Source organism: Microtus oregoni, unplaced genomic scaffold, assembly GCF_018167655.1.
Source record: "Microtus oregoni isolate MIOR12 unplaced genomic scaffold, Mior012 000008F_ref0000371, whole genome shotgun sequence".
NCBI lineage: Eukaryota > Metazoa > Chordata > Mammalia > Rodentia > Cricetidae > Microtus > Microtus oregoni.
Window position 1 is genome coordinate 19,336,905 of NW_024543067.1, and position 24,761 is coordinate 19,361,665.

Below are 24,761 nucleotides of genomic sequence, written 5' to 3' on the forward strand. Positions count from 1 at the left end.
TACTGTCTTCATCAGTCATGAAATTTTGATTGAGAAAAAAGAAAAGAGAGTGAAATTGGTTCCCCAGTTTCATTGGTTCTACCTCTGGATACGTAGCCACCATTTTAGTGAATAACAATCATAAAAAAAGAGAGATTATTTGGAACTTAATATTACTCAGAAAGGGAATCTCTAAAATACTCCATAAGCTTTGTGCTTTCACATAATGATCAGTCCCCAACAAAAATTTCCAGCATATAAGAGTGTTTGACTTACTTTTAAGGGAAATTCAAAATCAATATGAACCTTGCCCCATTAGCACATGAACTTGAAATAGCACCTTGTGGCCACCCCTAATTAAAAGATTCAAACAGTGCAGTAGTCATAGTTACAGTATTCTGGAAGGTGATCATTTAGGTTTTAATACAAAAGGTATAAAGCAGTACTAACACCCAGGACTTGAAATTCTTTTAAAAGCCTTCCTTCCGTTATGAAGTTTCATCAGAAGACAGAGAAGTACACAGAAAGGTGGCTTACAAAGTCTACACTGACCAAATCGTTCTCATATATGTCTAACACTAGGTCCCAGTATCAAAGGCAAACCTCAAGGTGGGCCTGGTGGTTAGGCTTCTAACCAAAATCGTGAAGACACTGAAACAGGAGGGATACTACAAGTTCATATTCAGTCTGGACAACTTCTGGAGGCAGACCCTCTCTGACAACAGAAAAGGGAAGAGAGCCAAGGACACAGCTGAGCAGTGGGCTGTCGTTAGGGTGTGAGGCCCCGAATTGAGCCCCGTACTGCAATCAATCAATCAATAAAAATGAAAATGGAAAGCTAACTTTCCTTTTTTGACTTTAAATCTTCAAGCCTTTGTACTCTTTGGGTCAAGATAAATGGAAAAGCACAGAGGGCTGGCGTTTGGATAAGAATTTTGATAATTTTGCCAATATTTTTCATTTTTCCAATAAGTCATCAAATTACTATTCTAAAATAAATTTTTGAAAGCACAGAAAAGTGTTTAATAAGCAAATATGTATACTCATACTGCTAGTTTCAATTTTTGCATTGATATCCCTATTTTTCTATGACATGTTTTACTTTGCACAGTTTAGGCATGATGGTCCATTGTGTGCATCTGCAGGGATATATGAGATTAACAACCCCCTCCTCAAAGGTGGACCAAAGTGCGCATGCTACATAAGCTTCGCTGTCAAGGAATGGACGCGCTGGGTACCTCCAAGATTTTCATTACTACAAATAACACTGAGGAAACATCTTGGTGAGAGCTTTAAACCCATATTTCCAATTACTTCCTTATAAGTAAATAGTTAGAGTCCCAGTGCCAAAGAGCCATTCTTAATTGTGCCTTTTTATTGGCAGCTATTTTTCCCATGATCCAAAGAGGGTTTTTTTTCTGGATCAAGTTTTACACAAGCCCAGGTCTACAATAAATCCATCTTGCAGTGCTGTCTGTTGACTTAACATTTCATGATGTCTAGCTTTCTGATCATTTAGCAAATAGCTCAAGTATTCATAGACTTTCCTGAGACCTTTAAGTCACAAACTATATTTTCGCTTTTGAGCTTATTTTTACTTGGCGGTATCTATTCCATGACTGACACATAAATCAGACATGAGCTATAAGTAGTGCCCAATTCCCAAAACAATACTTAAAACAATAACCAGAAGTTCTCAGCACTCATATTTGTCTACGAAAGCCAAATTCGCTGTCAGTGAGATAAAGGTAATATAAAAAGAGAACATGAATGATTATAGTAGTTATTTAAACATGGACAAACAAAGAGAGAGACAGACAGAGAGAGAGAGAGAGAGAGAGAGAGAGAGAGAGACAAAGACAGAGACAGAGACAGAGACAGAGACAGAGGCTGGAAAGATGGTTTCGCAGTTAAAAGAATATGCTGGTCTTTTATTCCCTAGCACACATATGGAGCCTTTCATAATTGCCCTAACCCCACCCCAAAAGGACTCAATGCCCTTTCCTGACGTCCACAGGCAGCACCATGCATGTGGTGCACACACCTTATATAAGCACATACACAGCTACATAAAATAAGAATGAGTGGATGAATAAATAATAAATAAATACACTTTAAAATATAGAAAAGTCCTCAAGCCATTTTAATTCAATAAAAATTCAGGACATTAAGGGAATTTTTTGGATCTTGAACAAAGAATTTTATTCAGTTCTGGAAACAGCAAACAGACAAAGCACAGATATTTTATTTCCCTCACTAATTAGTGGCACAACCGAAATTTACCCTAGAAATTTCAACGTTTACACTGCATATGGGCTGCAATATTCATTGCAATATCCTATATATTACTGGTAGTAAAAAAAAAATTCATCTGCTCAAGCAATAAATCAACCTGCAGGGAATATTGCTGTTTATTCATGTCAAAAGAAACATCTGAAGTGGTGCGCTGTGGAGCCAGACAACCAACGAGCACAACTTCGCCAAGCAAAGCTGAAACTAAATGCCAGCTTCTCAAGGTCTTTGAAAGGAACATTTAGATAAGTGGGCACCAAGGACAATGCTTGGCACACGGGAGAGGCACTGATAAATTCTAATTGTTAGCTCTCACAAATTTCCTTGACCATTTGCTAAGATAATTTGAACCATGTTTGAGACTTTCGACAGTTTTGAGCTGAGGTTTTGATATGCCTTTAAACATTAATATGTAAAGGTACAAAACCTTAAATGTCTCATTTTCCATTATTATTCAATTTGAATGAATTATTTTCTTCTCCTGAGGTGAACAATTGGACCGAGATTGTAATTTTCTGTAAATCTATCTACTTAGTCCCTGAGCTAATGACAACACAGATCTATTTCCATCTGAGTCAATGCAGATGAATTTGTTCTCAAACTGGAAAGCTGAAATATATGATGTCAAGATGAATACTAAAGCAATCAATCATTTCAGTAAAAAATTTGCATAAATCTATTAAAGGTGTGTGGCATAGGTATTAGGGGGAGTGCCCATGAGCACGGTGTGAATTTATGGCAATTATTCTGGGAGTTTTAATTTAAACAAAGGCCTTAGCAGAAATATTTTCCCTCATTTGATCTATACATCACGCCTAACAAATTGTGATTCTCTGTACAATCTGTGAAAATGACACTTTAGTATACTTTGAGACTAGTGTCAAAGTGAGAAAAAATTAATGTGTTCAGTAGCCTATTGTTCACAAACCTGTCAATCCTAGATACCAAAAAAAAAAATTTATTGAGTATGTACTAACATGTGCTCAAATTAATATTATTCTTAATATTTCCTATTCCATGATCATTCTTACTACTTTAACCCACTGCTCTGATAGGCTGCTTTATCAGTTTCCTGGATGATCAGAATGTTTTATAACACATCAGCTCTCCATGAACTTCTACAGACTAGGCAAACCTACAAAAGCCCCAAGAATGAGGAGACATTATAACTAGTAAATCTAACACAATTGAGATTTTAAGAGTCCTAAAACCAAGAGCTCAAAACATAAACCAACCCTCAAAAAATTGATGTCTGCATGACGCTTACTAGATTCTAGTCAGTACATTGAACAGAAAATGCTCCAAAATGAGAAAGAGAGTGACTATACCCCAATCCTCACTAGCGCCCTCTGTCGACTATACCCCAATCCTCACTAGCGCCCTCTGTCGACTATACCCCAATCCTCACTAGCGCCCTCTATGGACTATACCCCAATCCTCACTAACGCCCTCTGTGAACATGTGGACCCACTCTGCATATAAGGTAAGGAAAGCATTTCTTTCATGCATTCTCCATTCTCACAGGCACACCCCTGTTGGGAGCAGTGAGACCCCAGATCCTGAATTTCTTGTAATCCCCTGATCTGAGTGCCTACAGCTGCTCTGAGCATGAGACCTTCAGGAGTTCCTGATGGCAGAAGAGTGGTTTCTGGTGGGTTTGGCTGGGGCGTGGCTATCTCTATATAATCTACCCCTGAACACAATAAAGGGGGCATTCTTGGGGAATTCAAGGATGACCCGTGTCTCTGTCTGTCTGTGTGTGTCTTTATTTTAACCTCCAGCTCCCTTGCCTGAAGCTCGTGAACTGGGTGCCAGCGCACTGAGCGCAGACACGGGGGCGCGGTGCACAGCACTGCCCAATACCAATATGGTGATCAAAGTTTAGCAGATGAGTTGTAAATCCAAGAAGGAATGGCTAACCTCACAATGAAGATATACCTTTTTTTTTCTAGTCCCATGATGATCAATTCAAGAAACCGAGATAGGAAAATGGAATACAGTTCTTTTTCTATTTATCTCCAGGTCTCTGAAGAAATGTATTCCTTCAATTGATCAAACGATCAGATTGAAAAGCAAAAGTAGAGAGATTCACAAACAGAGCAGAGACCAAATCACAGGACGAAACATTTGCCATCAAAGAATGTTAATGAGGACTGTTGCCCTGCGATTGGTTTTGATGATACTGTCAGGAGAGAAATCAGAAATCGTGCAATTCACGATAAACATCATCAAGAAAAACAATATGAGTAAGGGCTTTGATATGGAACACGTTTAAAAGGGAAGGATTAGGGAAGAGAAGATGTGTGATTGAAGCAGCATGGAATTTAACAGCTGAGAAGTTGCTAGGTGACCTTGGGGAAACCAGTTTTACTGTAGTAATGGGGAAAGAAGACAGACTGGTTTGGCTGAAGAGAAATGGGTGCTAAGAAACATAGTGACTATTTTTTCCGTAAGTGTAATGAAGCTGGAAGATCTTCAAGACAGAAATCTGGAATTGTTATTTCAGATGTGAGAGAGTGACGGAGAAAAGAGTAAAAATGCTGAAGTATGTGAGGGATGGGCAGAGCCAGCTGCAGAGCCAGAAAGAAGTGTAAAAGACAGAGCTGCAGCAGCATCCTTTAAGACGCCAGGCAGTATGCCGACATGGGAAAGGAAGAGGGACTCTCTGGGACAGAAAAGAGAGAGAGGGAACTTGGTTAAACCTCCCAGATGACTTAGAAAACAGTTAAGGTGGCACTGTCAGATAATGTGAGATACATGCCTGGTAAAATCTGAAGAACACAAGGAATATGCTTGTGTCAGGAATGTCTAATAAAAGGTGGAGATGTATTTACACAAAAACCAAATGCACTCATTGCTTATCTGAAATTCAAATATTTGTACTGAGCATGCGATTTTGAAGTCATTTATCTGAGGCACAAATTTAAATGTGTATCCCCAGTATCATCATACAGTGAACTGAATCTGAGATACATTTGCAAAGTACAGGTTTTCTCCTGGCCACTAGTATGCTTTGTAACCAGATACCACTTCTCCCAGTGATGCGGCATAGTATCAATGATGGTTTGAATTCCAGTTCTGCCACTTCTCGGCTCTGTGATCTTCAGCAAATGTGTCTGGAAGAACAAAATGAAACCTTTGAAAGGGTACTGGTGCTTCCAACACTAACTCTTGAAGCAACAGTGCCACCTAGTGGTCGTGAAGCCAATGAGGAGCAACCACGATCACCTGTGAAGGATGCTAGGCTTTATCCACAAAGGACTTGTTGAGTGTAGGTCAGTAGCGATCTCAACAGTGAGCAATCGCTCCCAACGCCTGTGGCACACACTCATTTCATTGTCTCATCGAGGTAACTCATAGCTTAGCAACACAGGGACACAACGCCTCCTGCATTACCTACTTCCCCCTTTCTGTCTAGCTTACTCTTGAATAAAACTACTTCTGCTACCTGGGATATTTTAACTATGAAACTAGCCGCACGGACTTCAAATTTTTTCCATTTTTACTAACTGTATTATTCTCTAAAAACTGGCAGAAAGGACGAGAGGCACGGGCAGAGCTGGAGACATGAAGCTTGAGGATTTTCTCATTTACTAACTTCAATTTTTCCCTTCTGTTTAGGTTAGCAGTTTCTATTTTCTTTCTCACACTGTCAAGAGAAGACTATGTGATTTGGAAGTGGGTGGAACCCAGAACCTAAATTAATATATAAATATTCCAGTAAAAATTTTGCTTCTGGGTTAATTTAAGACCAATGTCTACCCTCAGCATTATATTGTGACTTCTGTCCTGAAGGCATCTCAATGAAAACAGAAATTTTGTGTTTTCAGAAAGGAATGAATCGGGCCGAGTTTTTGCACTTCTGGAAATATAAATAGTGGCTAACGATGCCAAGGAGCCTCTGGGGAAAGTTGTGCTTACGCTCAACTTAGATGGATTCCTTCCGTGAGAATATTCTAGTTGAGAATCCCATGGGCTAGTAAACTTTGCATTGAAACTGGTAATATGTCAACTCTGATATGGCTTGGCTTGAGACTGATTAATCAATGACTGGCAGAAGTATTTCCTGAGTTTGCTTTTGAGAAATATAAATATATCAAAAACGGGCAAGGAACATTCCTTTTAAAGGGCCAGTCTTTTTTTTTAAGTAAGTTTCTAAATTCTCAATGATTTTCAATTGCCACATATTTCTATGTCTCACAGCCCTCGTGTGTTTTTATTTTCCATCATAGTCTTCCCTTCACCCAAACCTTTCATAAGTTTCCCACAGGTGACATTGTTTTTTAATGTTCCCTAGGCTGCTGGGAATTCCAAGCCCTCCTGACAGGAAAGAATGAGGAGGTGAACATGCATAGCTTACTAGAAAAGGCACGTGAGCATTTAAATCAGACCTCCATATGAGCAAGGATATCCCTCCAAGAACACTTCTTTCCATCTCTTGAAGGCCTCTTTCCTCTCAGTGTCCATGTTTAAGGCTTGAGGAACTCCTGCAAGACTAGAGACAGGAAACATTGACACAGTCCCTCCATATGGAAGCCCCAGGCCCCTTGAATGAGCCAGTGTTCTTAGCACCCAAAGGAGCTGTGAGAAAGCAGGTCATGGGCACATGCCGTGCCTACGTGCAAGGCATCAGTGAACACCATGAGAAGAACTCAGGCTTAAGAAGATGCAACACGAGGCAGCGCCTCTTGACCTTGTCTGTGAATTAGCTGCTGAAAATAATGGCTCCATTAGAGTGAGCTTCAGGATGAATATATCTGGGGAAAGAATTGAGAAACGGCACGATGCTGCTTAGCAATGTCAACAGGTCTAGTCACTGAGTGGAAGACTGCTTTCAAACATGATCATTTCCCAGCTGAGAAAAGAAAACACCCTTCTCATTCAGGTTTGACTGTTTCTTTGAAGAGCATTCAACGTTTCGAAACTTAATGTCTCTGTTTCCTCGTGAGGCTTGAGAATGAGTGAGGTGTTTAACGAATCTGAAAAGGAGGTGAACCTGGGTGCCCGTCACTGACAGATCTGTGCAGAACTTGCACAGAACACGACGGCAGGGTTACAGAATGTATGGACACACAAGGACACAGGGACACAGAGAGGTCCCTAGCACAGAAGCCCATCAATCAGTGAAGCTTTTAAAAGTCCATCCTAAAAATAGCGGGTTTGACACTTTGAGAAACCATTTCAGAGGAAAGTTTGCCTCATCAGCAGCAGGTCTCGTTAAACCATATGAAGTCATGGAGTTCATGAGCTCCAAAGGAAAACTCTGTGTGAGTTAGACGTCATTTTTTGGAAAGAACAATTATGAGAACTTTTGGAGAACTGCAGATTGCATTGAAGGACACAAAATTCAAGAAGGTTAAACAAACATGAAAGAAAATCCAAAATTTTTAGCAAATCGCCATTAAATCCATTCTCATTGTATGGCTTTTTATGTATTTAAATAAGAAGTTGTTTGTAAAAATGTGTTCTTGACTGATGGAAAAGGGAAGAGTTAGGATACGGGAGGGCAAGCTCTTTGGAAAGATTGGTGCTGTAACAGTACTTCTGAGACGACAATAATGGCTCAAAGAGCTGTAGTGCCCCGGGAACTAACTCATTACATCCCAGAACGCCAAATGGGAGGCTTCTGCTTTGCTACCAGCATGTGCTGCGATTCGGGGAAAGTGCTTTGCCTTTGAAATTCCAGGAACACATTAGCAGAAAGGGGGAAGACCAAGGGTTTCAGGGTGCTCAACCCCATGCCCCAAGGGGGAGCTGCCTACTATCCTTTCACACTCTCTCATCAACCGCCATTTCCCCTGGACGATCCCTGTTCTCCCTTCTGGGCTCATCCCGTGTTAAGTTATTGCAAGAAGCATTTGATGAATCCTAACGAGGCTGAAATGAATTAGCCTCTGTTTGATGGTTTCTTCTTCATTAGAGTCCCTCCAGGATAGCAAAAGGAGCATTTTTAATTAAATAAAACCAGGCCAGACTGAGGAAATAGCTTGCAAACCTCAGGTCCTCTCCACCAACTTGGACTCATTCACAATATACTTCAGTTCCTCCCTGAGAACACGAAGCAGCATTCTTGGCCTAGAACTGCCAAGCTGTAATTTGCTGGTAATGGCCGGTTTTCTTGGAATCACACAACTAAAGAGTCCCAGGAGATCACCTCGCTCAATCATCAGTATTCTCTAAATGATTTTTTTTCCTTTAAAAAAACATGAGCATTTCATTCAGAATGAAGCTTCTCTGGGAGTCTTCTGGCACAGGAGTGCCTGCCTCTCTCATGTACTTCTTGGAGACACGTGCATGTCTCGTCAGCAGATGCATGCTTCTCAGGACAGGCCAAGGAAGCACAGCTGGCGACGTCTTCACCAGCTCTTCCAGGTGCTTGCTTCCTCGAGCATGCCAGCTCTCTGTGCTCCTCCATTTCTTTCCTTTCTTTCCTTCTTTCTTTCTTTTTATTTTATTTTTTGTTGTTTTTTGGGGGGGTATTGTTTTGTTTTTTTGTTCGTTTGTTTTTCGAGACAGGGTTTCTTCAAGCATTTTGGTACCTGGAACTCGCTCTGTAGACCAGGCTGGCCCTGAACTCACTGAGATCCGCCGGCCTCTGCCTCCCAAGAGCTGGGATAAAAGGCGTGCACCACCACCAGTGGCTCAGCTTATCTTGGTTTCTTGAATGATGCTCAGGATTAGTAAAATATGTTCAACCAAAATTAATGATCGCACAGCATTTGCCTAGAAAATTCAACACTGTGAGCAGAAAGGATGGCATGACATCATGAAAAGGAACATTTGAAACAATGAATACCCCCTTTTATGAAAAAGTAGTTTTCAACCAATGTAAAATACCTGTTGTCTATTTCGTAACAAACTGAGTTGACATAAATAACTATGCCAAGAGTCAATGAACCATAACTCTTGCTCCTGATACAAACTGTCATATTCAAGAAACTAAAAAAGAACACGTTCCTTTGATTAGAATAATTAGCCCCTAAAATGCACATATTCAAAGCATTTGGTTCTATAAATATTTTCAACAGATAGGTGTCCGTCTGTTCATTGTCCAGCTTTTAAAATGCATTCAGAGAAACCAAATTAACTCGAGATCAATTTATTTCTCCTAATGAGTAATTCTAGTCTGAAAATAATTTCTCAGCTTGGAAATCTTAGATAATTTTGTTATACTCTGTAACAAAATTATGCAACATAGCTGATGATGATTAAATATGCCTAATTTTGTAAAAGATGATACAAAGCCCCAATACTATATGACGAAGAAATTTTAATGAGATTTGAGAAGTCCGTGGTGCTGGGGGTACCAGATGCTTTTCTGGTCTCCAGGTCCTGCCTAGCAGTGAAAAGGAAAGAATTAGGGTGCACTAGTGGGTGTTTCCAACAATATCCTACTAGCATCCTTAATTTTTCATATCTAAAACTAACTCTACATGTTCCACCAAAGCCAATCTATTTCTGAACCCTTTACCAAACTATGTGGCACCCATGGTCAGTGATATGTTTTATTTCTCTTAGATAATCATTCATGCCCTTGCTTCTAAAATATGGCCCATTGAATTTATCCCCCATGCTCATTTCCTACCAGTATCATCTCAACTCGTGGAAATATTGCTAGGCTCTTTTCCTCTTTCCTTACATTCTCCCCTTTATTATCTCCCCCTGTGTTGCTGTTAAGATCAGTTTTTCCTCTTCTTAGTATTCATTATAAATCAACTAGTATAAGCTTCTAGAAATCCAAGACACTCCCAGAGACAGGATCGTGTATCTATTCCCTTAATCTTTACAATAACTACCTCAGAAAAGTTATACTGTGCCACAGAGGTGACAGAGACAAGCCCAGAGAGGTTAGGGAAATGTTTATGGCCCCATTACAGTAAGCAGAGAAAAGTATGTCAGAAATGAGCAGGAAGAAACAATGCTCCACTGAGCTCAAAGAACTCCAGTGAGCATTGCGTGGAAATTTCAGGACCCAAAAGGGATGGTGTGATTTGAATGGGAAATGTCCCATACAGGTTTATATGTCTTCCAACCCTTTGTTCCCCAAAGATGGTGGGTGCTCTTTGGTAGCTTGGAGCGTACTTGGGAGGTGAAGCCTTACTGAAGAAGTGGGGCAGACCTTCAAATGTCACAGCCCAGCTCCACTTCCTGTCCACTTTCTGCTTCCTGACCTCAGATGCTCATGGCTCTGCGCACTCCCTACTATGATGAACAGAATCAGTCCGAACTGTAAGCCAAGCTAACCAATTCTCCCCTCGTACACTTCTTTCCATGGACTTAGCACAGAAATGCGACTGATGCAGAATGTGACTCCATAAATGGGGCCATGACGAAAGAATGGCAGGAGGCAGACCAGAGATCTGCAAGGAAAGGCATATTAAGAAATTTAGGCTTCAGATCAACCAAAATTTTGTTAGAATAATAAAAATATGGTCTATGCATCTGTACTTGTGGAAGGCATAAAGGGTGGTGAGAGACAATTCCAAGGTAGTGAAAATACTGCCCACCCAAATGAGAGCTTCAGACTTCGTCTGTGAAGGCCATGGAGGCTTAGGAGTGCAAGCACACAAATGTAAGAAGGACAATGGAGAAAATCACTGAACTCTAGTTAGTGACGCACTTGCTGAACTATGGAAAGGGAGTAAGGTAAAGCCTCAAAGTTACTTCCACAGGCATCAAAATAAGATTTATTGGAAAACCAATGATCAGTGGCAACCGTGCATAGAGAGCTGGAATCTCTGCAAATGGACTAGTTCAGGAGCAGCTCTCCTGTGAAGTGGAAATGAGGGAAAACATTTCAGTGGCAAAGTCAAATAGCAACCTAGCAGACTTCACAAGAAAGATTCTTAGAACTGGTAAATACTTGAATCAAAGAAGCAAGATACAAAATCGACATTTACAACTCAATAGCTTTTCTAGATATCATTTGTCATATGTTAAATCAAGAAAACAATGCCATTCACAGCACCTTTTTAATTGCCTTGGTATAATCTGTGTCAATGAAATCAAGGAATTCGGTAATAAAAAAATCTTTAAAACTGTAAAAAAGAAACAAAAGAAGATACTAAGAATAATATTATTAATTTTGCAGATCCCACACTCATGGATATGCAGAATAATATGGAAATGGTTTCATTACCAAAAGCAACTTTGAGAGGCAATGAAACTGCCATCAAACACGATCTTCTTCACAAAAAAAGCTTAAAATTTACATGCATACACACATATATACATGTACACAAATACACATACAAACACACATATATGCACATGCACACAAATACACATACAAACATGAGAACACATGCACACATACACACATATGTGCACACATGTACATAAATACATACACATATGCAAAAGCACACGCACACACAATACACCTTAAGGCTTGCTGCAGCGATGAACTCACAGTAGCTACAGTCCCCCGCAGAAGACAGCCAGCAAAGCAGAGCGTGAGGAGCTCCTAAGGCTCCACACCTAGCCGAGCAGATACTGGAATGTAATGGCTACTGGGGAAAAGTGCAATCATCTTTCTTCATGGATGCAGGCTCATGCAAACACTTAGACTCAGTGGGTGATAAAGGAAAACGTAGAAGGTGACATGAAGATATAGGGGACACTTGCTGAAAAAATCCTGTGTGGGGGTAAATAAGAAAAGGGGGTTGTGGGATAGATATGACCAAGCTTGGTCATTTTTAAAAATGTTAGAATCATTAACAGTGTATGAAAACGTCATAAGGAATTGTTTTAAATTTACCAAAATTTCATATAAATATATGAGTCTAAATATATAAGTAGTTTCAATCAAGTTATGTTGCTTGGACTGACAAACTCCAGAGTGATGTAGATGAAGAAAAGGAATAGGGGAACAGAAGGGAAGGACTTCCGTGTTTGCAGGTGGGACCTATGGTTTTAACACGGAGGCTGGGAGGGCTTGCTGAACAATGTGGGGAAGCTGACTCAGCTGACATCAGTCCAGGCAGGGCATACCGCATTCCGAAACATGTACACCTGACAGGTGCGAGCCAAGGGAGACAGAGCGGGAGTCTTGGTTTTGAACAGAGAAAAGCTGTTCTGACTTAGTGCGAAGCACCTGCCAAGCAGGCAGCAGAACCCACCCACATCCTCGTTAGGGTAACATCTTTCCTATGGAGGTATCAATATATATTTCTTGGAGGTAGAATTGTTGGCACAAACTAGAAACACTTCAGAAGAGGATGTCCTTTAAATTCCTATACCCAGTATTACTTAATAAATATGTTGATCAAACAATTTTAATGTCTTGTAACACATTTTGTCTTCAATATACAATGATAAAGTGAGCTAATTTCCTTGGTTATGCCCAAAGAAATGACAGCCTTTATTATAAGTACAGTGAGCAGAAGAAAGCTTTGCCCAACTTTACTAGAAGAAAGGTGGCTACAATTCGCTTTCACCACTCCCAAGTGCACTTCATTTCTTCCTCTCCCTAAACATTTACCAGCCCACAGAAATAAAAGGGAACGTCCCTTAAGATGTCCTTGTGAGCAGGTCTGTGCCTGCTCTGGCTGGAAACCCACAATTTGTCCTCTGCCCTTCACCTTGAGTCTACAGTGATGCTCAGAAGCCCTCTCTCTGTGTGCAACTCAAAGCGCTGCCTCTCCATGTGTTCTGATCCCTCAGCAGCCCTCCATCCATCCCTCTGTGGCAGGATCCTCAAGGTTTTTTTTTTTTAATTTATTTCTTTGGGTGCATATGTGCGCATGGGTATTTTGCCTACATTTAAGTCTGGGTGAGGGTGCTGGATCCCCTGGAACTACAGTGAGAGTTGTGAGCTGCCATGTGGGTGCTGGGACCTCTGAGCCATTTCTTCAGCCCCAAGGTTATTTTTTCAAAGTGGGTCTTTCACCCTGAGAGTCCTGTGGCCTGAGAAGGCCCCCAGTGTTCCAGTGGTGGGTTTGAAGGGTAAACTACCCTGGGACTTTCTCTGAGCCAAGAAATGAAAGTTATTTAGCAAGACCAAATAACTTCTGGTCATTTATTTTTCTCACAGAAAAATACCCTAGACAAGGTCCATCCAAAGAGGTATTTTAGCAAGACATACCAAGAATATTTGCAATTATTATTTTATAGCTTTTATAAGCTTTATCAAGAGGCAAAAAATCTATCTTCATTAATGCTTCTTAGCTTAAAATGAAAACTCCAGCTTAATAAATATATTAGTACAAGACAGAGTTTATACATAAAAATTTCCAGCTAATGTTGTAATATGAGCAGCGGGGCTGCGTCCCCAGCACCCCGGCCGCCTCACTAGCTTATGTCCAAAATAACAACACACAAACTGTATTCATTTTAACACTGCTTGGCCCATTTCTATCTAGCCTCTTCTAGGTTAATTCTCACATATTAATTTAGCCCATTTCCAATCATCTGTGTAATACCCCAAGGTGCGCTTACCAGGAAGAATCTAACCTACGTCCATCCTGGGTTGGAGCTGAATAGCGTCTGCCCGGGAGAGGCGAACATGCGTCTCTGAGCTCACTTCCTCTTCCTCCCAGCATTCTGTTCTGTTTACTCCTCCCACCTATGTTTTAACCTATGAGGGCCAAGCAGTTTCTTTATTGCTTAACCAATGAAATCAACAGATTGATATATGACACTCCCACATCAAGCTAATACCCTAAAAGGGTTATTGCTTTGATTATAGAAAAATAATACTTTCATCAAATTAATTGGGTCTCTGATCTCTGAATCATCGTATACTATTTCGTAAACATGTAGACATGCTGAAGAGACATGTTTTTAGACTGCGCAGTGCTCTGCATGTCAGATTTGGTTGTAACTTGGATAAAAAGAGTTTCTGGGCTGCACGCTCAGTCTCAAAATTAAACTGCTGAGTGTGGCTCCAATGTGGACTTGCTGTGTGCCTGGAACTGTGCTCAGCTCAGGGGCACCAATGGATCAGAGGCAGGAGCAACTGCTCCATGCTGAACTGTGCTGACCTCAGGCAGGAACTGCCGTAATTACCATAATAACAGCGCAGTTAAGGTTTAGACTTGGCAGTAAACCAGCAGTACTGTATAACCCCTACATGGTGCAACTTAAGTTTTTAAGAACTGCTTAACATTTTAAGAAATGCTCCTAGGTAGTAAAAAAATGTTACAGATTCACAATAAAACAGATTCAGACATAAAAGACCACAGTGTTGGATGAGTGTACGTAGGCTTGAGAGAGAGAAGAAAAGAATATAGAGAATAAAGTTAATGGTTTAAAAAAAAAGGTAAAGTCTTTAAAGAGACAGAGTACAGATAGTGGATTAAAAGAAATAAAGAAAAATAAGCCACATAAAAATGGAAAATTCACAGAGAGTCTGGATTATGTACATTGTGTTTTCTTTAAAATTTTTGACTGTGAAGGAGCTAAGTACAGAGAGACATTTCATTACATGGGCTGCCAAGCTAAACAAGAATGGATATAAGGATATTACGATTTCAAAATTTGGGTCTAAGGATATGATGCTTTGGAGAGGGCCTTCTTTTGTTTTCACAGAGGACCAGACCCTGTGGATTTCTTCTATCCCAATTTGGTATGATAGACCATGACCTCCCGAAAAGTTGCTGTGAACATCTTCAAAAAATAACTTCACTCAACTGCCAACTGAGATAAACCTGGCACACAGGTTACACCCTAAATGATCTGATTAACAGCGCCCCCATTCAGCAGGAAGCAGTTTGGAGAGAAAAACTGCGCCCATGTTCCCAAAATATTGTTTGTAAATGGTCTTTTACATTTAAAGGGGGAAATGATATAGGTATGAATAATTTGCATTGGTATGGATTTTAAGGTCAATTTTGTTATACATATATATATGTATGTATTTCTGATCTTGAATAAGGTGTTATGATTGTGTAGTTCATTTTTAAAATGTAATGTATAACTAGGAAATATAGGTTGTTGATGGATAATCATACATAATAGTCAAGTTTGTAGTCATGTTACTTAGATTTTCTAGATATATAGTGATATATTTCAGTTAAATAGGCATTCTTCATATCTTTCAAAGACTGCAGAATATGGCATTTTAAATGTTTTAATAACTTAGGGCTTTTCATGACAATGAGACACATCTGCTCCTGGCAGCACCAATCTACTTCGAGAGGAAGATGGGCATCGAAGAGGATCCTTATGGAGCTTGATAGCCATTTGGGCAAGAAACTGCTCTTGCCTGGACTGATGCATAAACTGGACACAAAGAACCCGCAGAGAGAGGACTGCTAAACTTGCCTAAAGGTGAGATGGTCTTTTGGTGTTCCTGACTCATGAAAGAGTCTGCGAGACATTCTGCAGGACATAGCAGAAAGTGACTGAACTGTCTTTGGAATTTCCTGCTTGATGAAAATGTCTGCTGGATACTATGGGCCTGAAGGCTGAAGATGGATGCCCCAATGGTGCAAAAGAACTTTGGGTGACTGTCCAGGCAGCGAGATGTCTCTGTCATTTCTAGAGTTTTCTTATTTCTTGTTTACTTAGGTAGTATTATATCCTTCTGGAGTCTTTGATGGAGTTGAAGAATGAATAGATAGTTATAGTTTTCCTTAGTTATGATAAAAGATAAAATAGATATAAATATTGTAACTATAATTCTTGCTTGATAACTTTTTGTTATATGTAATTTTACTATGTTAAAGTTAAAGCCTTTCTTTTTTTGTTTAAACAGAAAAAGGGGAAGTGATGTGGGAGTGTCATATATCAATCTGTTGATTTCATTGGTTAAGCAATAAAGAAACTGCTTGGCCCTCATAGGTTAAAACATAGGTGGGTGGAATAAACAGAACAGAATGCTGGGAGAAAGAAGCTGAGTCAGGGAGTTGCCATGATTCTCCCATTCCAGGCAGATGCAGGTTAAGATCATTCTTGGTAAGCCAGCTCATGGGCTACAGCAGATTATTAGAAATGGGCTACTCCAGGTGCGAGAGCTAGCCTAGAAGAGGCTAGATAGAAATGGGCCAAGCGGTGTTTAAAATAATACAGTTTCCGTGTAATTATTTCCGGTAAAGCTAGCCGTGGGGGCGGCCGGGTGCCGGGGACGCAGCCCGCCACTCCTATTTCAACAAATATCCATTTAATCAATAAATAAATAGAAAAAGAACAGTCTGTATAGAAGAACTTCTGCTCTTATTAGGTATGTTGGAACTAAAGGACTTGGAAATACAGGTCAAAGGTAAAGAGAAAGAGTCACTGACGGCCCTGTTGCTGTGAGCGAAAGTAACTGATTGAGTAGGAGTGGGTGGACTCATTCATTAAACAAAAGGTGCTTGGAGAGAAGAGACTGAAACCTGACCAAGAATTTCACAGAACACCTGTTTTTAATGAAAAGCACAGAAAATAATTTAATTAAATGAGTAGGGAAGAAGGATTAATTTAAGGCTGTAATTCCAGGGAGATAGGTGCTAAGTGGAGCCTAACTCTGCAGGAACAACAGCCTCTGAGAGAAGCAGGGGGACCAGAGGAAATCGGCACTGACCCGATAAGGACAGACGCTGTGGAATGGTGAGGAGAGGCACGGCTGTAGTGACTTCACATATGAATTAAACATGACAGCAGGGGTAGAAAGGGTGTGCCCACGCCCACCCGTGTGGCACCTGAACCTCAAGAAAATGCCCGAACCGTTTGTTGAATAAACAGTATAGATGGGTGGGTAGACAGAGTTTTCTATTCAGGACCAAGATGAAGAGTTATAGCTGAAGTCATAGGACTGGAATGATAAACAGGCCATGTATAAACAGTCTAAACTGGGTAAAAAGTACTTCCCTAATCAAATACAGTTTGCTGAGTGATTTTTCTCTCAATAAGCATATATATTGTGTTTCTGGTGACTCGTGTTTAGTGAGCCCTGTGTTGTGCCCAGTTTATTTTTGTTTAAGGTACATTCTTATTTAATCGAGCATTTTCGATCTTACCTTGATATAACTTCGTTTGTGTGGAACCTGGGACTTGTTCCTTGGATCTGAGAGCTTTTGCTGTGCACCGTGAATCTCACTTGCCAATTATACCAGAGGTGACTTGGATGCACCAAGGAAGGACGACCTCACAAGGAAGTGGCATAGGATAAGGATAAGAGCGGAAGAGGCTCCACTCTGCCCTCTGGCAGGTGAACCATCAAATAGGTACATAAAATAATGTGATTTTTAAGGGAATTTAAGCATAAAATTATGATTAGGTTTCCTATAAACGCCACTCATTTGTGGTTCTCAAAATCAAAAACACAGACAGAAGGCGATGGCCACAGGAAAGACCTGGCCATCCTCACAGCTTCCGGTTCAGTGGTCTGAGAACAGCACCAGATAATTTGCTGGGTGGTGTTGAGTGAAAGTCATACTTTAAGAACCACTGATCTAGGCAAAATGTAACATATATTTTCATAACTTCTTTTCCTAGTTTTCCCTTTTTCCTCACAGGAAATGAACCAAATTCTCATTGCAGCAATTTTCCTTGCACAGATAAGTGTCTCCTGACCAAAAACTTACAAATAAAATAAAACTAAAAAAATCAAACTCTGTAGACAGTAATTGTGTTAGGAGACACTAACCTTGACTTTCTATCCTTCTACTTATTTTTAAGGTGAACGAAGATTCTAGATCTTATCAACGATATTACTGGCTCAAATGAAATTCTACAAATACAGTATAGCTACTTCACCGTAATGAGTACTTCTCTTTCAACTGCAAAAGGCTCATCAATGAAACAAGCTTCTCCGTTAAATTCTCTCAGAATTTTCTAGAAAAGAGAAGTGGAACTCATAAAGGTCAACATTCAGGTGCCATGCAGATTAATTTTCCCCACTTTGAAATTTGTTCTAAGCCAATAGAAACATCTAGAAACAGAGGCATCCTAGAGGCCAACTGCAGTGCTTATAGTGTGAGTTTAACAACTCATCTTCCTTTGTTTAATGACTTGGAAGGGAGCAGAGTGAGAATGACATTAGCAGTGGAACACGAGCTGCCCTTGAGGCTGTGAAGGAATATCTCAACTGCTCTACTCTTGAGCAATTCCAAAGAGATTAGGACCACGCTGGTTGAAGCATTGGTAGGAACAAAGCAATATCCGCAGAGGTATCAGATGTAGGTTTCTGCTTATCTTGCAGTTCTGAAAAGAAAGATGGACGGTCAAATTAAGATATTCCCAAGAAGTATGGTTAGGGGTGGGGTTATTTCGCTCAGTGTTTGAGAAAGATGAGTAATGCCCTTGCTCTCCTGGTTCTACTGCATCTACCTCCTAAATTCCAGGATTACAGAACCTGGTATCAGAGAGCGTGGTTGGTCTACTATTTTTGAGTAAAATATTCATTTTATCAGAAGTTTCAAAACACTGACTTCTAAATGACATGCTGTTCTATTTACAGGAAACTGTTCTTCTATCACACATAAACAAGAGTAACCATCTGACAAAGGCATATTTAACACTAAACAAAATCTAAATGATAAAACTTTATTTGTGCTTTTACCAAAACACTAACACATAATCTATAATCTGACTATACAGTGCTAGAGATGTCAATAAAACCTTACACTCTACATGAGAAAGAGTTTTAACCAGCAAGTATTTACTAAATAGCGTCTTGATTCTGCCTGTCTTGCATGCACTTGCTATATAAAAATTCTAAATTTATTTGTTCATTTTCTGTAATGTTCTTTAAGATCAACATGGGCTGAGTTTTAATCAAGCTATTCAATACATGAATTAAGGGACCTTCAAGTATTTCTCATCTTATTTCTCCATGCACAAAACAGGTAGTTAAAAACTGCCTGCCAACTTAGTGTACATATCATAATCCCAGCCTCGACCTCTGCAAGGCCTCGTATGACCCCATCATCTTAATCCCAGCCACAACCACAGCAAGGCCTCATATGACTCTATCATGACCAAAAGGGGAGAGAACAAATCCTCTAGACTCAACACAGCTCTCACTGAAGAAACCCAAAGCAGAGGTAAATGGCATGAGATTTAATTGGTTGATTCTACTCACTTTCATCATAAAATCCTCTGGCCAACATCATCCCAAACCACAGGAGAGATGAGATGGCTATTGTGTTCACTCTTTTACAGAATACGTTGAAATCCTATTTAGATGTTTGAAAATTTACCATCCACTCTGAGAGTAACAGCCTTCTAATGCTGGCAATGTCTGGTGGGAAACTGAACGCAAAGGTCATCCCATCGCCCAGCCTCACAGTGACTGGGAAGTGCTATCCTGCCCATATAGCATTCCGGATGCAGAAAGCTAAAGGTTTCCCACATGCTAATCAATGAGCAGGCATTCCGCGGACGCCCTGGTAAGCAGGCATTCCGTGGACGCCCTGGTAAGCATCTCTGTTTTGCCTTTCTGGGGCTTATTGCTCACATGGATGGAAAAGAACTCGTTTACTTCTTGGAACCATTTGTCCCTCCTCCAACCTTGCAGCATCGACTGGGAGAGAGCCGTCCATTCCACTGGCTGGCTCAGTCACAGCTCAACCTTCTGATAATGTGATCAGTCTATAAGCACATAGCACAGAACTAGTCAGTAATACCAGAGAACGTCAACTCTGGGCTTTGGGACCACTGAAAAAGTAGCACGCCCTCTTCCAAAGGGCACTGTTTAGGAAGTTCCTACATGATAACAAAGACAAGATGAAGAACAAGCAAAAGTAATAACTAGAAAGGGACAGATAATAATCAATAGATGACAAATTTGGGGTCCTGATCTAGTCATAGGTAAATATTATATTCAGCCAAACCCACTCTTTGCTACTTGAATTAATATGTGAACTTTGTTTCTGTAACTTGCAACCAAGAATACAGATAAATTATAAGTAATCTAAAATTTACATGACACTAGGCACAGTGCCAGGAATATAAAAATATGTAGGGAATAATCTCTGTCTCCAAGAATTTTCTTGGGAATTGGTTGGAAAGATAAGAAATAAAGAGACACAAAATAACTAGAAACATATGAGGAAGCCAAGTAGTAAGTTCTATAAGAACATAGAGAAAGGAACAACCACAACAGGCTGTGTAATAAGCAAGAGTTTGCAGCCTAAAGGAAAGGTGATCTGGTTTCAGAAGAATTACTTAGTATGTGGTTACCTGCAGAGTAGACAAAGGACATATTTAAAACTTAAAATGTCCTTAGTGTATCTGAGAAACAAAACAAGGAAAGCAATAGATGAATCATAAAATATTAAATTATGTGCTATTGATACTAAATATACAAGATTAGAAATGAAAAGGATTCCTGTTGTGGCTTTTGTAATATTAGCTGTATAGAAGATTTTAGGTCTACTCTAGGATGAGATTATATCACTTTAGATCGTGTTAGCTAAATGATGAAATGATGGTGTGAAATCTAACGGCAAAAATCAAAACTAATGTGGCTTTCATAAACTAGATGAGCCTCTAGTCTAAAGGAAACAGTTATTTTCTGCTCCATTATGATATATTAAAAATAAACCATAACACATCTATTTTAATCAGCACTTATTTGATATGCCAAAATAATTAAGAGATCCATAAACCAAGAGATTGTCGGAGAGACAACATAAATCAAGGAAGCTATACTGTGAGACTAACTAAAGTACTTTGTTTGACTTTCTCTGTGAAATAAAAAGTTTATAATAGAAACTCCTAATGGTATTTCCTATTCCACTGTGGTTTTTTGCCATGTCCCTCATGTCATTAAGAAACTGCCTGGGAAGAGTTTGGGTTGGCTTTTGCCAAAAGCAGGAATGCAAACTTTCTTTACCCCTTCTCAGGGGAATGATCATTTATTGTTTATTTATTTACAATAAAATGGATTGTTTACACATTCATGGTGAAAATGCCACTGTCAGTTATAATGTGAACTTCGCTGCTTATTATTCTCTGGTAATTTCTATTCGTGGCACAATACTTCTCAGGGATATGAACTGGTTTCTGGAAATTATATGAGAAAAATGAGTTGACAAAATTTCTTGGTATTGCAATTTTTGTATAGAATCACCATCTTCTATACTGTTTTATGAAATATTGACGTGATCCACGGGCTTCCAATGAATGCTCATCTAAATTCTTATCTCTATTTTCAGCATCCCAGCAGCTATTTCTACTGGTCTGACATACGCCATCTGAAGTGACCACGTTACAGAAGAACAATGGCACTCCTTCCCAGAAAGCACCTCTCTTCACAAATGTAAATTAAGAAACCTTGTGACTCTGTCAAAAATAATTATCACTCTGGTGGATAGCTGATAAAAATTAAAACACAAAATGTTACCATACAATGGAGACGATACTCCAACTAGATAACGTATGCCACCAAGTAAAACCTCCAGTGGCAGGAATAGGTTACACATCTGTTGGGTCATCGGTTAAAGGGGTCCCAGGATCCTGCAAATATCACAGGCTATTTCCAAGGATATTGTTTCCTTTCACAACCTGATGATAAGGCCCTATTACTGAAGCCAACATGTACTTATGTCATTGAAGAATTAGCTCTGGTGTCTAACTAGAAGATTCCCCTGCCCACTGCATAGCATTCATGGTGCTAGCAGTAATTCAGCATACTACCAGAGGGCAAAGGTAGTCTTCCATTTTACCTTGTAAAACATGCAACCTACCTAGAAGATATATTAGTATAACAGTAGAATGAATGTTTGGAGGGCAACCATACCTGACACTGCTGAAATTGTCAAGAACTTAAGACTAGATGGGCCTAGTGAAAATTCTATTATTGCACCAAACTGCTATTATTGCACTAAAGGAACATAGCAATAAAGTGATTCCTAATAACATATTGATATACCCGAATATCAGTGTTTCACTCAACCCTTTTCTGAGACACTGCAAGGAAACAATGTCTTCCAGAAACAACAGGATTTATGCACAGATGAACTCACAGAGACTATGAGAGCAAGCCTAAGACCTGTATGGGTTTAAGCTAGATGGATTACTAGAACTGACATGAGAAAAAGACACTGGTTCCTTCTGCTAACCAAGAACCTTATGTAATTGATACCCACTGGGAAAGAGAAAATCCATTTTCTCTAATGGAGTGTCACTGGGTGTATCAACCACAAACCAGGGAAGGCCCCATGCCCAAGAGTAGTTGGCCAACACAAAACAAATTCCATGCTTTCCTAGTGAAATTTTTGTTTCATTTTGTTTGTTTTGTTTTGAATTTTTTCTTAGTCGTCGTTTGGTTGCTTTAATTTTTGTTTGTTTGTTTGTATTTGAGAGAGAAAGAACAAGAAGTTGAGTAGGTTGGGATGTGAAGAGGCTCCTGGAGGAGATGAAGGGAAAGATAAAACATAAAAATACATTGTATGAAAAATAATTTAAAAAATAAAACACAAAACAAAACAGTGTTTTGACAAATCAAAATCAGAGAAAAGTTTATGATTAGACATGATTTTATTTTGAAAGGAAATCATGTTAGCAGAAGAGTGAAATGTTATAATGATATCTAGTGTTCCAGTTCTCAGTATGTATAAGGGGAAGCATATTTCCTAAAGCAAATAAACACAATTATAACATCTTCCTATTTTAGAAAAAGTTAGTTTTCCACTTAAGTTCTATGTTCGTTAAGTGGTAGCGCTGGTTATACTTACCCTTTCAACATGGTTGGTGATAATCACTGCCACATTTAACTTTAGGAATTCCAAGCCTATTGACATATCCAATTATAAAATAAGTGCCAAGCTAAATGTGGGTTATTCAATCACAAGTGGCCAGCTCTAAACACATATACGTCTTAGTAGGTTTTGTGTGTGTTTGTGCTCACACACACATGAGCCCATGAGCTCATGTGGAAAGACAGACAATGATAGATAAATGAATAGATAGATGATAGATAGATAGATAGATAGATAGATAGATAGATAGATAGATGACAGATAAATCTAGCAATAATAATTAAGATATCGTGAATTTGGGGAGTAGATGAGATATGGGAAGAGATGAGTTGAAGGGAGGCAAGAGAGAATGTGCAAATGATGAAAATACAATACTACATATGAAATTCTTTAAAAAAAAATAAGTAGAAGAGGGATTCGGGAGATAAGGTCCAAATGATGTAATTTAAAATGAGAAGGTATACCAACATTGGCTTGAAGAGGAAGGAAGGGCCACGATCCAAGAAATGTGAAAATCCTCTAGAAGTTAAAAAGAGCAAAGCAGTAGACATTCTTCCTGAGTCACATAGCCTTTAGCTTTAGCTCAACAAGACCCATATTGTATTTCTAATATACTGGAATATAAAACAATCCATTTTGTTGTTAAGCTGCCAAGTTTGTGGTAAACTGATACGGAATAGAAACCAATAGTCTCATGTTCCAAATTAGCAGGACTTGCAAAATCATAAAGCCTCCCAACCCCCAGGGAATCCACATACTTTGAAGCTAGAAGATACTTTAATTGACTAGATGAGGAAAACAGTCCATATAGAAGGCAAATGTTCTAAGAAAGGCTCCTTGCTTCTGACACAGGACTAGAATCCAAGATCACTAAGTCGTAGATTTGTTTTAGGCATAGTGTGTCTCCAAGCATCCTTCACTAACAAGGAATTTTGAACACCCATATAGTATGGTCTGATGGCATAAACAGTTGGAGAAATGTCCAGATGATAGCTATTAAGATGCTGGTCCCAGCTTATGGGGAAGCACACTCTAATCACTTGGCTCTCAACGTGTCTAAGATGAAACACATTCATTGGGATTCTGTAGGTATCACTTGAAACATGACCTATCTTTGCTCAGATTTGGGCTGTGCTTACAGAATCGCTCCCCTCCAGATGAATCTTTCTTCTTTGTAACCCTCTCAGACATTTTCCATGCTCAATGACTGACTTCTGCCACCCTTTCTTCCCAGAATGCTGGAGACTATTATTCTCAGGTGTGTGACTTTTGTTTACCCTGCATTTCTTTAGCTCTGTGAAGCTGTGTTACTGTGCCTGTCTAAAGCACCTAATGGTCTAATAAAGAGGTGAATGGTCAATAGTGAGGCAGGAGCAAGGATAGGCAGGACTGGCAGGCAGAGTGTATAAATAGAAAAAGAAACAAGAGAAAGAGGAGCCAGAGAACAAGGAGAGGAAGACATCAGGGGTCAGTCATCCAGCTACAAAGCCAGTCATGGAAAAAGAAGTTAAGGAAGGCATACAGAAACAGAGAAAGGTAAAAGGCCAGAGGCAAAAGGTAGTCAGGATAATTTAAGAAGAGAAAAACTGGTGAGAAACAAGCCAAGTTAAGGCCAGGCATTTATAAGTAATAATAAGCCTCCATGTGATTTATTTCAGATCTGGGTGGCAGGCCCCTCAAAAAGTCAAAAGAGTAAAAGATCACCCCAATGTGGGGTGCCAATTATCCTCTTTTTTAATGTTTGCTGCCTTTTAAGCAACATCTATCCTGGTCAGCAACTGCAACTCCACCACTACCTAGGCCACAAGAGCCTGAAAAAATTCTGTTCCCTCAGGCACTGACTTTTTCAAGGCTACTAAG

General features: G+C 39.6%; 1 protein-coding gene across 1 annotated transcript in view; it reads right to left on the reverse strand.

The window, feature by feature from the left end:
* Positions 1–18,288: 18,288 nt before the first annotated feature.
* The window catches only part of Lrrc69 (leucine rich repeat containing 69), an 80,373-nt gene continuing 73,900 nt past the window's right edge, over positions 18,289–24,761 (reverse strand). The window contains exon 8 of the mRNA XM_041656728.1: positions 18,289–18,399. Within this exon, the coding sequence (XP_041512662.1) occupies positions 18,289–18,399 (111 nt within the window). The remainder of the gene's footprint in view (positions 18,400–24,761) is intronic.